Source organism: Numida meleagris, chromosome 4 (genome assembly GCF_002078875.1).
Source record: "Numida meleagris isolate 19003 breed g44 Domestic line chromosome 4, NumMel1.0, whole genome shotgun sequence".
Classification (NCBI taxonomy): domain Eukaryota; kingdom Metazoa; phylum Chordata; class Aves; order Galliformes; family Numididae; genus Numida; species Numida meleagris.
The window spans coordinates 66,033,414-66,049,722 of record NC_034412.1 but is presented as its reverse complement, the minus strand read 5'-3'; the positions used below and the strand labels follow the sequence as shown (position 1 = coordinate 66,049,722).

The following is a 16,309-nucleotide window of genomic DNA, read 5'->3' as shown; positions in this document are numbered from 1 at the left end:
CATCCAGCTTTGCTTGCCTTTTCTAGCTTCCTTCTGAGAAAAGAAGGATTCTCCAAAGCAGCCAGCTCAGATGTAAAGAAATGACTTAATTAGGCAGTCCTTCCTCAAGACTGTCTGTTGATAGAATGGACTTTGTTTATTCTTTGATGAATAAAACTAATTAGTCATTTCCAGAACTATAAGTTAAAAGATAGCGGTGGGCATTTCGTAGCAATGTCAGAAAGATTTCAGAGATGCATGCCAAGCAAATGATTTCTAGATGATTAAGATCTCTTAATTGCAGGAAATATCTGTAATAAATAGCTTCTGTTTTATAAGACATGTTCATTATCATGGCAAATTCCAGCTGACACTTAAAGTGTCTCTATAGTTACTTTCTGTAACAAAATGCTATGAAAAAGGTGTTTAACAGTAAAGCAGCCTTCCAACTGTGTACATGCATCATTAACTGGGCTTTCCAGCTCAGGAGTACTTTAAATCTTCTCCATTCATCCAAAACTCATTTGACGAATGTTGAGCCATTTGTATGAGCTAAATGTATGTGAGAAAGTATAAAGAATGTTGTTTATAGTAGTCTGACAATCTTTTCACTACATTTATTAGGTGATCACTCACAGCCTATTGAATTTCAAACTGATCAAGCTTTTTCTTCAGAAAATTTCCTTTTGCATCACGATTCTTGAAATGAGTATGGATAGCACTGTAAACTCTCAGTTCTGGAAATCACAGGTGTAACCTGTCATTTAGAGATGTAAAGGAAAGTCAGCTTAATTTTCAAGGGTTTAGCTAAGCATGAACGTTTATTGTCTTTTGCGTCCTGCAGCATTTCACGCTGTAGGTTGTCAAAATTTGTGGATCCTGGGAAATAGCAGTAGCACAATGTTGGAGTGAAAAATAGCCGTGACATTTAAGTAACTTTTTGGAAATCTGTTTAATTTCTCTGTACCTTAAAGTAAACCAAGAGCAACAGTGATGAAATTTCATTTCCCTTTCCTGAAATTATTTCATACTAACCCATAGAAAATAACATTTTATTCAGGGAATGTTGCAGACAAGGGGAGTCGTTTTTCCTGTGGTGTTTTTTTTTCCCCAGATTTTTCAGCTGATCCAGCCAGTAAAGAGGTTTACTTTGTTCATCAGATTATGTAGTTTTGCATTAGCTTTATTTAGCATGTGTTTATTTCTGCTCAGGTGGTTGTATTGATCTTGTCAATGACCCATGGTACTTATTTCATGGACTTGTGGTACAGTAACTCTCAGGCTTTGTTTGTGAGAAATGCATCTACCTTGGCAAGATATGCTGCTAATCCAAGAAAGGCTTCTTTCACTGAACAGAAAGCTTGAAGAAGTCAGCTGGACTTTTTTTTCCCTCAGAAACATGCTAATTTAAGGAGAGACAGCCAGTAAGTGGTTTAGACAATGTTTGAGGTAGTAGGCAAAAAAAAAAAGTGTACTTTCTGAACCACGCTTGGATTGGGAGCATAATTATTCCCATAAGATTTATGGGATAGATGAAGAATTAAAATGTTCTTTCATCGCATTTAGACAGAGTTGCTACGTGCATATGAAGTCCTAACTGTGAAAATTGCAATTGGACCTAAGCCCAGCTGCTTAATTTCCTTTGTGTCAGAGCTCTGGTGAAGAACTTCAAGAGTCCAGCTACGGTACTAGGGTAATTAACTGTGCCTTGTCCTGTGGAAAGAGCTGCCTATCAGGAAAAAGCACACATACAAGCTTATTGCTCACTTTCTGGAATCATTTGTGCGTAAGGCTTGGTTATTTAATGAATGTTTGCAAGTGCAGTAGAGTAACATGAGCCTGGCCCACATCAATGGATGGCCAAAGAACTTGAGCAAATACTTGGGAATTTTCTGCAGGCATTGTGCTCAAGCTTCCTGGGTTTTGTTGGTGAGCTTGCTAGTAGTTCTTGGGGAGCGCTGAGGTGTGTGAAGCAGTCTGGCTGTTGTTACATTTTTTGAAAAGCAACAAAAAAGGAAGACAAAGGTGGAGCAAAGCAGTAGCAGAGTGGCTAGCATTGTGGACTCCTGAAAGAACTTCATTTGCTAGCCTTGGGCAAATGTAAGGTGACTTGGCCTTAGAGATATTTAGGGTAGAATAATAATTTTAGCCCTACCAGCACATTTCAGTGGTTTACTTCACATGTAACTTGAGTTCATGAATATACAAGGACTAGATAAATGTGTGCTAAAAAGCTACTGAAGATTGTAGTGTGCTTCTCTATTTGGTGGGAGGTGTAGTTGCATGCATGTGCAGGTGCAGCAGCATCATCTTAAACGTTTTCACCATCTTCTCATTCTTCTATCTCTGAGGCCAGAAATTTTTTGCTGACCTCATTATATCTACTCAGTTGTATTGGTGGAATTGATCGTGTGCACCATCAGATCTGGAAGCGAGCAATTTTGAAAAGAATGACTGCAGAAAAGATATGAACATAGGTCGCTCTGTCTTCTAAGATAGGAGGCATTACGTTTGGAGCTGCCCTTGTATTTGTTGTTTTGATCTGCTGTGGCTCCCTGGTTTGTTTCTGAGAGCAGGCAGCATGATTAAGGGCAAGAGAAAACTGTCTGAAAGATGTGCTGGGAGCTGCCTTGGACAGTGCAGCAGCAAAAGCCTTTGGTGACTGAAGTACAAGGTCGATGGGTTTTACTGAAAACGTTTTTTATACACACGTGTTATCTTGTTAGGAGAAATTGGAGTGCCTTCTTTTTAAGGAAGTGTTTACAGTTCTTTATTAACGATATCATGAAAGACATGAAGTTAGGTACATTTTTTGGTCCCATTTTGTGGTGGATGCTTAAGTCTACATCCAGGCCACATGCTCATTAACTTTGAGTTTCTACCTGTTTACCTTTTTCTCTATTGTTCCCAAAGTTTCTTATGTTTGGCAAAGATTTGCCTTCTCAATTGTTATCTTGTAACGTTGAAAGAAAAGAAAATGTAAATGGTGTTAGAACCTTGTCATTCTTTTGTTAAAACTGGACATTTATTTATTTGGCTAACCAGTAGTATGTATCTGTGGGTTTTCATGAGTATAAAAAGAAAGCAGCAAGATTATAATAATTAGGATGGCGTGTATGATTAAATACTGCATGAAAATAGCAATTTGTGGATATGTTAATATAAAATTGTCAGGCCAAAGTTGATACTATGACAGTGCTCACTTGTCCAAGTTCCGTCTATCCAGGTGCACATAACAGGGCTAGAGATGGGTTAGACTGAAGATCAGAAAGGTTTCCAGATTGTTCTGCTGTTGTCCTGGTATGTCTGCTTCTCCAGCTTCTAAAAAGTCACCTGAAGGCGAGCACAGGGGGAAGCAAGCCAACTGTCTTGGTTGATTTTGTCATTTCCTCCTACCGTTTAGAACACCAGTATGTGTAAATACTCTTTTTTTGTTGTTGTTTTTCTTTTGTGACAAAAACATTTCAAAACATATTTAAAGCCTAGTTATCAAATGTGTATGACTCATTTTCTGCTCTGTCCATGTCACATAGATTGTTTAGTTCTATCTTTGCGTTTCCCTGAATCGTAGATCTAGCTGAGGACTAGCTGCATTTGGCTGAAACCTTCAAATTATGTCTGCTAGGAAATGACAAATCAGTCCAGACAGGAGGTGGAGGTGGCAGGGCTCCTGGAGCATAGGATCACCCACTGTTATTTGGGGAGATCTAAAAGAGGCTGAGATGGAAGCTGTTATTTTTACATAGTTGCAGGTATTTTTGGTAGCTTTGAAGGGCTTCCAGAAGAGTTAGTGCCTCTAGTAACGTATTATCATTAATTTTCAACATTGTCTGTTTTTGGGGTGTATTTTAAGTCAAAACTTTCACTGAGATCTATTATTGTGAATGTGCCTCTTTATGCAACTTTTGCACACAGGCACATAATTCCTATGATAAGGGCTGGATGTTCCTTGACAAAATGCAAACCATGCAAGTGGAAATTATGGGGCATGGATGCTGCTGAGTGTGCTTGCATGGAGTCCATTCAGTTTTTCCTGCTATTGTTGGAAGATCAGTGTAAAAATATCTACTCTTTTGGTTCATGTTAGCTAAGTATTGTTTCTGTTTCAAAACTGTGCAGAAGAAATCAATGATCATGCAAAATATACCTCAGAACTAGTAAAATATTCATGAGATATTTTAATGAAGAAGGGATGCTGAAGGGGGATATATCACAGTTGCATACTCCATGGAGAATAACATCTCTAGTTTAGCAGTGGGATATTTTGTTTTCTCTGTGAGTCACTGCTCTTCTGTGATTCAGCATGACACATGAGGCGCAGGCAGAGCAGTAGGTTGTTCTGGAAAAGCCTGTTGCGTGGGGTGGGGGGGAGGATTCTGTTTGTTTGTTTTCCCTCTTGGCCAACTGTTTTATTTCTGGCTCATCTGAATTAACGTCTGGGCTCTTCAAAACAGGGCGAGGAGGAGAGTGTTTCTGGAAGGGTAGCAGTCACGAAAACAAGCTGGGAATTTGCTTACAAGATGACTGTTTTGATTAGAAATATTTTTAAAACTAGTGATTTTTATTATACAGATTTGGAAAAAAAAATCCAAGTGGAAATTTCTGTAAAACCTTGTTTCTAGTAAGTCGTGACATAATCTTTGGTTGTTTGGCCTTTTGCAGGGCTTGCTGCAAGATCTTGTACTCCAAGGCCCATAGCTTCAGGATTTCTGGTTTTATACCTATGGATTTACTTCCCTAGATTACTGTGGAATACTTTTCTGTATTATAAGTTTGTGTTGAAGAATGTTTAAGATTAAATCACCTTTGGGCAGGAGCAAACTGATATTAATGAAGTGCTGATAATTGAAGTCCTGTATTGTCAAAACCAGTGCAGCATACGTAACATCTATATACAGCTGAAAACTTTGCTTCTCCCCAACAGCCACTTCAACAAATAGCTAAAGAAAAAGAAGCTTTGAGAGTTTCCTTGTGTTTTTTGAGCTGAAATATTCAGGTAGGCCACTTGTGGGGTAGAGGTTTAGTATTGAGAGTGTTTTTTCACTATAGTTACCGTGCTATTTACCTAGAAGAAAATATGACAGTCAAATTTTCTTGTATCTGCATGGAACACTACTTGGCCTCTCTGCCTTTTCTCGGTAATGGGCTGTGTAGAATCTGAAAGAGAGCCAAATCCTACTAATACAAGTCTCCTGTCCATGGATGTATGATGAATAAGATAATTAAGGTATTTTAAAAAAAAAAAAAAAAGAAAAAGAACTTTTCTACTTTGAAATGGAAAGAAGAACTTATCATGTCTATTTGGAAGCATTTTTTTTTTACCGCTCCATTATATCTCCTTTAAAAGCAGTACTTAACACTGCATGAAAAGAATACCATGGAAAAAAATGTAATAAGCTAGACATTTTGAGCAGCTGCACTGATAATGAACATAATCAACTGTCTATCAGATTTTTCGTTTTAGACTCCAGTTTTCAGAAGGTAATGTAAAAATTTCTAAACAAAATGTACCATAAGCCTACATTTAGTCACAATTAATTATGAAAAGAAATGTATGCAAATTAGTTCTCATTTGCCACTGGTTTGAATGGCAGCCTGTCAGCTTTTGAGGTGACTGCTGTTGCCAAAACTATACCCCCATCTAATTTGGGATTTTAAGTTATTTTATAATTCCAATTTTTTTAGGCAATTCCAAATACCATACCTGAGAACATACACTAGGTAGGCCATGTCCATAACCAGCAATATGCCCTTTGAGTCGGTTTGTAGACTTTAGCTGCAAAGAACATTTCAGCTTACAGGTATCCAGAGGAGTTGGAAGTGAACAGTAAAATTTCCCTTGGATAAGCTGAAGAAAGATGAGGCATTATTTTGCATCATCATTTGTGAACTATCATCTCACTCCTGCATGTTGGAAGAAACTGATGGGGCTAATAAGTGGTTGCAAGGAGACCATGAGGGTGGCCAAAGAGATCATGGCTGGGACAGCATGTCTTCTGCTTGGCTGAGGTTTTTTTAAAACTTGGTCAGTACTTTTAGCAAAAAGTTTTTCTTAAGTACTTTTTATAACTGTGTTACCGTGTGACTGTACTTTGTCCCTAAGGTACTGCAAAACAGCAGATTCTCACCAGAGTGTATGATGGTACATGCAGCCCCATAACATCTTAATAGAACCCTAGAACTGTTTGAGATGGAACGGACTCTTAAAGGTCATCTAGTCCAGCTCCCCTGTAGTGAAGAGGGACATGGCTACTGCTAGATCAGGTTGCTCAGAGCCCCGTCCAGCCTCACCGTGAATGTCTCCAAGGACAAGGTGTTCGGTCCCTTGGATCATCTTTGTGGTCCTCCTCTGGACACAATCCAGCAGATCCATGTCTCTCCTGTACTGAGGACTCCACATCTGGACGCAGTACTCCAGATGAGGTCTCACCAGTACAGAGTAGAGGGGCAGGATCAGCTCCCTCGACCTGCTGGTCATATGTTTTGATGCAGCCCAGGATACAGTTGATTTTCTGGCTGCGAGGGCACTTTGCTGGCTCATGTCCAGCTTGCCATGCGCCAGTGATACCTGATTGTAAGTTACACGTGGAGGTGCATGGATGCTACAGGTTGGTTTGCATTGTTTACAGGCACACTGTGAGCCCATTGTGGCACAGAACCAGCACAAAAGTGATCATAGAGATGCCTTTGTGTCTTCCCCAGCTCTTTCTATTTCCTTTTTTAAACCTTTCTGCCTGTTCTATTATTTGAACTACAGGAGTCATTGAATCAATATTGAAAAATAGCATTGTGAATGGAGGTTAATACAGGGTCTGTTCTGCTTTTTCTTCAGCCATGAGGTGAAATTTCAGAGCTGTTTTGTGAAGTTTACACCATTTGTTGGTTGTTTAGATTTTTCTTTCATTTTTTTGAGCAACAGTTTTGATTGTTGCTCTCCAACTTGCCCAGCAGTGGGAAGAGAGAGCTGGAACATCTGTGAGCCTTATCCTGGGCCTCAAATCCAGGAAAACATCTGCTGGATGCATCTCCCTGTCACAGCTCATGCACTGCTGTGGGACAGGCCACATTCAGAAGGCCTCCCATGGGGCAGAAGGCTGTGCTTCTCCTTCAGGAGTTCTGGTAAAGGCAAGCTGGAAGAATGTCTGGCCTCAATTCCACAGACATCTCGTCTGCTGCTGCTGGAGGGGCACCAGTGACATCAGGACAGCACAGTATACCGGCCCTTTTATCTGATTATTACAGGATTTTGTATTTTTTCGAGCATTAATTAAACAGAAGTTAATGACAGGAGGTGGTAACACTTGCTTTATCCCCAGGTTTAATGTTTTAAATGCAACTTCTTTAAGCTCCTATGAGAGTGAGGCCAATAACATGCTGGATCTCTGCCAGTGAGGAAGGTGAAATTCAAAAGTGCCTTTCAGTAAGAGGATCACCAGGCAGAGGGATTTGGAGCAAGGCCATCTGCTAACTCATGGGGTGCTCACTTCCCTGCCAGGATGAAGGATCACGAAAGAGAAAGCAGTCAGCTTAATGATCTCTTGGTTTCAAGGGTGGGAAATAAATCTGCATAAAGCAAAAAATTGCATATCCAATTGTGTAGGATTGACTTGAAGAGAGGAAAAAGAGAAGAGCCTCCACATCTGCCATCTGGTTAAACAGTCTTTCCCAGCCCTTGGATGTTTTTAAGGGGTCTGATAAGGTTTTGTCAGATCTGTGAAGCATTGTTTTTATTCCATTGCTACTTCATCTTTACACTCATAAACGCACATTCTTAGTTGTGGTTTGCTCTTTTTTTTGTTGGCTTTTGACAGAGGAAGCCAGGTCAGTTCTGCATAGGAGGTGTTCTGCTTGCTGTCTTGAAGCGGTAGATGGCCATCATGCTGGCTGTTTTTTAATACAGACCTGGAGAGTCATCGATGGTTTGAAAGCAAGAAAATATGCTATGACAATAAACAGCTTGTTTTAGAAACTAGCAATATGGAGTAATTTCAAGTTCTCTTAACATGTATTTAGCTATAATTTTAAATAACTTTTCTCTAAAAAATGGTTATTTCATACTTATGCTGTCAAAACTGCATACAGGTTGTGCTGTGTTTTGTTTTTGTTGCATGTGCTTTTCACTCTTGTTCAGTGTCTGTAACAGTAAGAATGGGTTTTGTGATGCAGAGATGGTGATGAAGGGCTCCCCCATTTGAAAGCAACACTATTCATGTGCAGGAAAAATATCATGACAGAGGGATTTGCACCATTTCCATCTGATGGTTTATTCTCCATGCAGTAGAACTTGTCTTGTAAAAGCACATTCAGTGGGCATGCTTTGGGTGTGTTCAGAAGTCAGGCAATTCCTATTTTCATTTGCTAAGGGGAAAGCTAATTCTTTTTTACTAGAGAGGTGACATTCATAAGATCATAAATGTAACTTGGAGACTGTTTTGCCTTTTTTCTTTCTATCTCCTTCTCTCTTCTACCTTCTTACCTGGTGTCCGTAAGCAGCCTGTGCTTACTGCAGTTAGGGGACAAGGTTTTCTCCTGCAAGCAACCATTGCATTGCTTTTTTTCTTTTTCTGAGCTCACTGAATCTAAAAGTACAGTAGAAGAAATTACTTTCTGACAAGCTGCATCGTGGTTGTTATGTAATAAATTGAAGATTTTCAGCTTTCCTCTCCGTGCAATTATGGGATGAGAGATGAAATGCACTTCTAGTGTTGTCTCTACTGAAATCTGCCAGCAAAGCAGGGCTGATTTCATGAATGATGCATACTGGATGATTTTTTGGAAGCTAGAGCTAACTGTGATGTTTCTGGTAATACTGTAACAAGTGCTCTTATTTTCTTCCAACAGTTACCCTGCTGTGTGTGAATTCCTACAGCACAATAACTTGTTATCTATACTCCGAGCTCATGAAGCCCAGGATGCTGGGTAAGTGTGCATAGAGAGAGAGGGGACACTAATCATGAGTAATGACTCACCTGGTGAAACTAAGCAGGGCAGGAAACAGTAACTGAGTGAGAGAGAACTGCAAAACTTAAGAGCTCTTGCAACTTAAAATTACTTTTTCTTAATGGTACAAAAGCACGCACTGGCGTTAGAATGTGCAGTCTTTCACATGATTATTACCTAGCTACGGGACTTAATGAATCCTCATATATCCCACTTAGCCTTGGTGATTTTAAGTGGCATAAAATGATCAGAAGTTATTTGGACGCCAAATTTGCGAGGGAAAGTCAATACAGCTTAGCAAAATAAATTTTTCAAATGTGGCTGACAAAGATTGCCATGATGCCTAGGAGTAAGTTTGGCTCATGAAGGTCAGAACTGTTCCCTCTCAAATTTTTTAAGTTTATGGACCTACTGGTTTTATACTTTACCATGAAAATTTGTTGAATGTATCATAGTTGTGAAGTTTTGATGAAGAGTTGGTATGTGAATAAATACCTTTGGGTGTATTGCATAAATTAGTGATGTGTTTATTTGGAGGTAGAAACTTTACCCAACCTGAACAGTAATAACAAATAAAGTAATGATATTGTAGGAATTAGGTCGATACACACTATGCATATAAAAAGCTATTCTGAATGCTTGAATTATCACATACTTAAAAACCTCAATGCAATTAAAAGCAAGCTATTTCTCTGCCAAAAATAACTGGCATGAAATGCCCAAGGGTAATGAAATTTCATTTTTATTGTATTACTTTCCAATAGAGTGAAATACAAAGTTTTGTTGAAAGGATTCTGCTGAGTCTCTACAATGGTTTCAGTGCAACTATTGTGGATGGCCTCCACATTCTTCATTTTCTCGTAGCTTAAGACTAATGAGAAGTATTTGGTGTTACTTGTGAGAAATTAAGACAAAAAAAACTCTTTGGTCAATTGGCTTGCAGTTACTTGCAGATTTAATGCTTGACTGATTATGCGTTGTTCTATTGGTCCAGTAAGCCTTTTATTTTTCATAACGCAGAAAGGTTAAGTAATGAAAACATGCAGGCACTAATAAGTTGGCTAGCAGACTCAATTAGGTTAGATGTAGCACTGAAAATATCTGACCCTGTGGTTCCTCTTCCTTTCTCTACTTGCCACCTCCCCAGCCTTTCCATCACTTGCACATGCAGGAGTGTAAGCAACTGGAGGCTCAGGGAGGACATGCGTTCTCTTCTGAAGGGAGGAGCGCTGGTGGAGACCTTCACTCAGTCTTGAGAAAGACAAACTGCTGGGTGCGTCCCAGGGTGCCATGTGTGCAGGGATGGGCCACAAGCAAATTTATAACAAAAAACAATCTCTGCCATGCTAAATTGCAGTCAGAGTTGCATCTTTTGAGTATGGTGTGGGTTCCTAGATATCTCAAGTTGAAATAATGAATGAATCTGCAGGAATTCTATTTTTTCTATGTCTTAAAAACAGCAGATACGCGCATCTTCTGTCTTGGCATTTGTAAACTCCAGTGCAGTAATGTACGCGTGTTTTTTGCACTGTATTTGGTCAGTGATAAGTGAGCTTTCAACATAATAATTGGTATCATCTCTTTCCTTTAGGTATCGCATGTACAGGAAAAGCCAAACAACAGGCTTCCCTTCACTAATCACAATTTTTTCAGCACCGAACTATCTAGATGTATACAATAACAAAGGTAAGATTTGATTTCTATTAATGTACAGTAGACTGTACTCCTTTACTCAAATGTATTACATTATTTTTCCTTTTCTCTCCTTTTTCTATTTATTAGTTCATGACATTCAATTTATTATGTAATGCAAATTTGAGTTTATTACGGATAGATGTATGCCTCTAAATATAACTGTAGATTCTAATATGCCTTAGGATATTTCTGTATTTTGACTGCAAGTTATTAAGTAAATGTTATACAGAAAACAACACTAAAAACAGATCTGTTAACAAAGAGAAGTGTTTTATGAAGTGCTGTTGTTGGTGTGCTTGGAGACCAGTGTTCAATATAATTGTTTTGGTCACTTTTCTGCTCCCCAAGAAAATTAATGGGGTTTGTATACACAAACCTTCTAGCCAGCTAACAAACATTGACAGATCTTCAGAGGGTAAGACTTGGAATACATATTGTCTGAGTTCCTTTATGTTTTGTTTATTAATCATTTGAAAGCAATTAGGTAGGAAATAAAATTCCATTAGCCAAAGAAAGGCTGTTGCACAAATACATAGTTATTGGTCACTCTAGAAAGGCTCTGATGAATACTAGTGCTTGCAGCTTCTCTGAGTTTATTGCATTCCCTGAAATCTCTAATAAACTGGAAAAAAAAACAAAACCAAACCTGCTTCTGAAAGTAAAGCATTCTAATAAACTTGTCCTCCAATATCTTGAAATGATCAGTAATGTCTACTTCCTCCCATTCTCAGTAAAGCTAATGTTATTTGTATGTGTTTGTGAGAAGAATATATTTTTTTTCCCAGTGGGAAAAGCAGTTTCATTGCAAAGAGATCAGTCCTTGAGAGACACTTTTAATTTGGATACTTCCCTGCAAAAGCTTTTTTTTTCTTTTTGCAAACTTGCAAAAGAAAGCTTCCTCAGGCAGCGTTTTATATTATAAAACTTATAATCTGAAAGCTATTATGCCATTCAATGTATGCACAGGAAGGAAATAATTCACAGTTAGGTAACAAGTTTTGTTCATGTAGTTCTCAAAATGCGTATTAACTTGTGGAAAAATTAATAAGAACATTCTGCAAAATAACCATCTGAGTAGAGCTGTCAGTAGCTATTTTTGTAAAAGTAAATAATACAAGGACTTGCTAGCAACCCAAAAAGAGCACAGTGAAACAAGGAATGTGTTAATTTTCTTGGCAGTACCACTGGTCTTGGTAGAAAAGTGTGCTTTGAGTCAGCTGCTTAGGGCAGAGCGTAGTCTGATGACAGGTCTGTAGAAGTAGTGTGACATAAAGCATTTGCCTCTTGCTTCATAATACGTGAAGGCAGTTCCATGCACATGAAGGCAGAAGGTGAGCAACATCTGATTTTGTCATGAAGGTAAACATTAACTATGAAGTAATGATTTATAAAATTCAAAATCTTGAATTTTAAAGCACAAAAGCTTAGGTGGTTAAAAAGAACTGCCTTTCTGTTATCTCTATTTCAAAGCAGAGTCATTTCACTTGTCTCAGGTTTCCCACTGTGGAAACCTAAAACTGGTGGAAAGTCCTTGCTGGTAAAAAGTTCTGGGCCAGCTTCTGAGAGCTGATAACCATCTGTGGTCATGAGTGACATTTGGATGCTCTGCTGAGTGTATCTGGTCTGAGTGAGCTCAGGCGAAATCACAGAGGTGGGATAGCAGCACCAATGTGTCACTCCTTAACATATCATTTTTTTTTTAATTTAGACACTGACCTTTAGTGGATTTTTTTATGCATTTCTGTTTAGTTTAACTGCCTCCTTTTCTCTCATTGGAAGCTGTGATGCATTATTTCATGACTGATTGCACTGGCTCTTGGCTTTTAAAGTACATCGTGCATATTTTTTCATGCTGCATTACTCATGCACGTTCATCTCAATAGCATTTGGGCGTTTGCTTCCCTGTTCAAGAAAGGAAAAACTCTGTCATCCTAAAGCAGTCAAAAAAAAAAAAAAGACCACTTGCTGATGTGCTTGATGTACAGTAGATAGAAAGAATACAGAGCTTCTGGCTGGCTAGTTTCAGGAGGTAAAGGAAGACACATCCATACGGAGGTGTTGCAGAGCAGTTGCTCTAGCTGACTCATCGTGCACTGGTGCAAAACCTGATTGATTCTTAAACCAAATCATTGAGTTTTCAGTTACTGCCTGCCTTTGGAAAGGCAGCTACTCTCCTATTAGTGCCTTCCATTTCTAATATACATTCTTAGTGCACTTCTAATTGCAGCTTAGCTAGCAAAGTCACCCTGCATAAATTCATTTGAGTCTCCATCTCCCACTGGTACAAATGCTGTGTTCTAGGGTTAGTTTTTTCTTTTCTTTTTTTTTTTTTTTTTGAAATAATGTTGTTTTTAAATAAATAATTTAAAAAAAAAAGGAAATTAAAAGCTACAAGGGGCTAGGAATTCTCATTTTATATCTTTGGTTAATAGTTCTCATATCCATTAAAGCAAATATACTTTCTTGTACGTCTTCAGAGCACTTCACCAGGACTGGGTTTGGCTGCTAGCTTTAAGGGTTTATTCAATCCGAGCTGGAGATCAATCACTGGAATCAGATACTCACATGAAGAGCAGATAGGGAACATTCCTAGAGCAAATGGAAATTCAGCAGAAGTAGCTGGAGACAAGATAGCCAAACAAAACCACATTCAGCATATCTGCTGTTAATAATGCTGTTATGGACCCTTTGCATATGCTGTCACAGTTCTGATCTGCCATGGGAATCTCCTTTGGCTGGGACCCCTGGATTCTGGCACTGGAGGGAGTTCTCTGCATCCTTCTGGATACTGGCCATGGCGTCTTGAAGTCTGTGTGAGTAGTTCAGCCGTCAAGTGGCTGTTGGTCCTGTCACAGCCCCAGCTGACACACATGCATGACTTCAGGTGCCAAAGTTGGGTTTTTCAATTAAGGAAGTGCAGTCAGGGGTCCCAATGTAGTTAATGGAGGCAGAGAGATGCTTTCAGAGTATTCCAAGACTCAGAAACTACCTAGACGTGGGGATCCTAGTGTCTCTCCTTCTTCTTTATTGTTATTAATGCCTTCCATATTTATTATAATGAAGAACATTGGCAAAGGCGAAGATTCCATGCATACATTTTTGGCAACTTCTGGGTTTCTGTTCGGTGTTTCATAACTTTCCCAAACCTTTATGCGCTCATATTATTAAAAGGCATAAAGAAAAATCTTCTGTAAGTTAATTATTAAAACTTTATGAGGAATGCTGGTACATTGGTGGTATTCTAAGAGGGATATTCTTGGACAAGATGAAAAATCCTTCTGATTTTGTTAGCTGATTATGATAGTTACCTGTGACTTCAAGGCCTCAGATGAAGGCTGCGCTGATCAAGAAACTGAGAAAACTGCCTAAGTCCAGATTTACATTTTGATTCTAGGATGCCCATCACCAGGAGAAATTCTCTGTAGCAACAGTAAGAGTTTGCCAAAAAATACTGCACTGTATGACCTATTGGCCTTGTACAGTATTTAAACATTCATTCCCACATTTCAATTTTTAGTGTCTCTTACTGCCTTAACTAGGACTTGCTTTATTGCTGTTTGTGCCATGACAACAACAAAGATTTTACAGAAGATCTACAGAGGCATGCAATTTATTTGTTAATTATTGGCCATACTTAACATTTTAGTCTCTAGCTGTCACTTTGGTGTCATGCGTGCATGTGCGTGCTTTTTGGCTGAGCAAACAATTTTAACTAGCTGTCTAAAAGCAGACTATTTTGAACATTTTTAAAAGAGTAGGTTTCGTAGTGACAAGGTAACCACTAGAGAATCCAAAGTTTCTGAAAAAAAAATACACCTCTTCCAACATTCTTCAAAGTACATGTGCTGCTGCTGAAAGGAAAAGCAGATGATGGAAAGAAATATGCAGTGGATAGGGGAGTTTGGAATACTAGAAAAATCAAGACCAGATGTACATTGGTGTGCTTGTTAACAAATCAGATAAGTAACGTATCAGTCAAGCGTGTATAAAGCATCAGCATGTGGCATACTGTAGGAAGATTTTAAGAAATATACCTGATGCAAATTGGTCTGATTGAAAGTTATTTTCATGTTGGAAAAAGGTAGAATAATGTATCTGGAAGGCAAAGATGATCTTTCAGAAATAATACCCCTTCATGAGAAAGGAAAGCTGTGCAACCTTCTGTTTGCCCTGTCACTTCTCTTGAATGCTCTATCACTGCTTTTGTGATGAGGCCTTCTCAAGGAGGCAAAAGCTTCTAAAGAGAAGCTCTTCGGATACTTAGGCCATCTCATTGCCAGTGCAGAGATGTTTGGCGCTATTTCTTCAGAAGATACAATTGTATGTGTCAAATAAAAGTCTTCAGAATTTCCAACTGCAATTAGCCCTACTTCATTATTGTATTATTTACTTCATTATCTTGCACCATGAGTCATTTTTTCCTTTGAAAATGTTTAAACTACATAAGCATTTCACCGGCCCTTATCCCTGACCTGTCTCAGGCAGCAAACGCTGTGGTTACTTAGCAACTCTGCTGGAGGAGAAAGCACTGCTCCCAGTTGCACAGTTAATGCTGAAGTTAATTTGGCATCAAGTCAGAAATTGAAATTCTGTGTTTAATGCGGGGAAGTTGGGAGACCTTTCACTGCTTGTATTTTCTAATTGCAGGATGAGTATTCTGAAAAAAATACAAGAAAATTAGTTAGCATATTTGTTGAAATTACTTTGAGGTTGTTTACCTAAAATATATGCAGTTTATCCTGGGCTAGTATTTCTACCAAGCTCAATCATCTTCCTCTGACAAACAGTTTTTCAATTAATTTACCCTGAAAAAATATTCAGCAGTACTTGAAGCAGGTTGTTTGATGTGTTTGAGTAACTGAACAATAGGGCACATAGTTTAATGTTGTTCACTTTGCCTGAGGCCTTAATTCAGCACCCAACATGTAGGCTTTTCACTTGCTATTTTTGATGTCAGAGGGATCTGAGACACCTGCTCAGCTCTGACATGTACAACACAGGACACCTGGGTGATTGAGGCTCCTCTGTAGCAGAGGGAGACCAAAAAAGATTGCAGTCTTTGGTGGCACCAGGTGCTCGTGTTTCACCCTGAGGAGGTAGAAGAGCTGTCTCCTCTTCTTCAGTCTCCTTCAGCTTGGAAAAAGGAAGGAGGTTTTCCACCTGCACATTTGTCACCACCTGTATTACCAGCCATAGGTACTGATGTTAAATGCTTAAAGCTAAACAGTACAAATGCTCACTGCCTGCTGCATTAGTGTTTCGTTTCATTCTAATGCAATTTCAGCATCCGATATCTCAGTTTACAAGCACTGGAAAGAGGTATAATGTCATTTAGGATATCTGCACATCTTCACTTTACAAAACATTGGCTTCTAAAACTTATTTACAATGGAGAGTACCAAAATGAAGTTAAAATGTGTGTGACTGTTTAGGAATAAGAAAATAAGATTCTTGCTCTTCTTGATGATTATGAACTATAAAACTGCGACTGGTGGCTTGTTCTGCTAGCGTCTTGAGTATAGCTTTGGAAAGGGAAATATAGGGGCTGCATAACAAGCAACTGAAGTTAGAAATAAATGTTTGAGAAGGGCAGATTTTGTTCAGTTACCAATTTCATAGCCAGAGGGATTCCTCCCACTTTGTTCCATCTCCTCAACCAGCAAGCATGTGGTCTATAGTCATAATTTTCAAAAGA

General features: G+C 38.8%; 1 protein-coding gene across 2 annotated transcripts in view; it reads left to right on the top strand.

The window, feature by feature from the left end:
• PPP3CA (protein phosphatase 3 catalytic subunit alpha) overlaps positions 1–16,309 on the top strand; it is a 194,653-nt gene that overhangs the window by 152,858 nt on the left and 25,486 nt on the right. For both annotated transcript variants that reach the window (XM_021394703.1, XM_021394702.1), the window contains exons 7-8: positions 8,821–8,898; positions 10,511–10,605. In XM_021394703.1, coding sequence (XP_021250378.1) covers positions 8,821–8,898; positions 10,511–10,605 — 173 coding nt within the window. The remainder of the gene's footprint in view (positions 1–8,820; positions 8,899–10,510; positions 10,606–16,309) is intronic.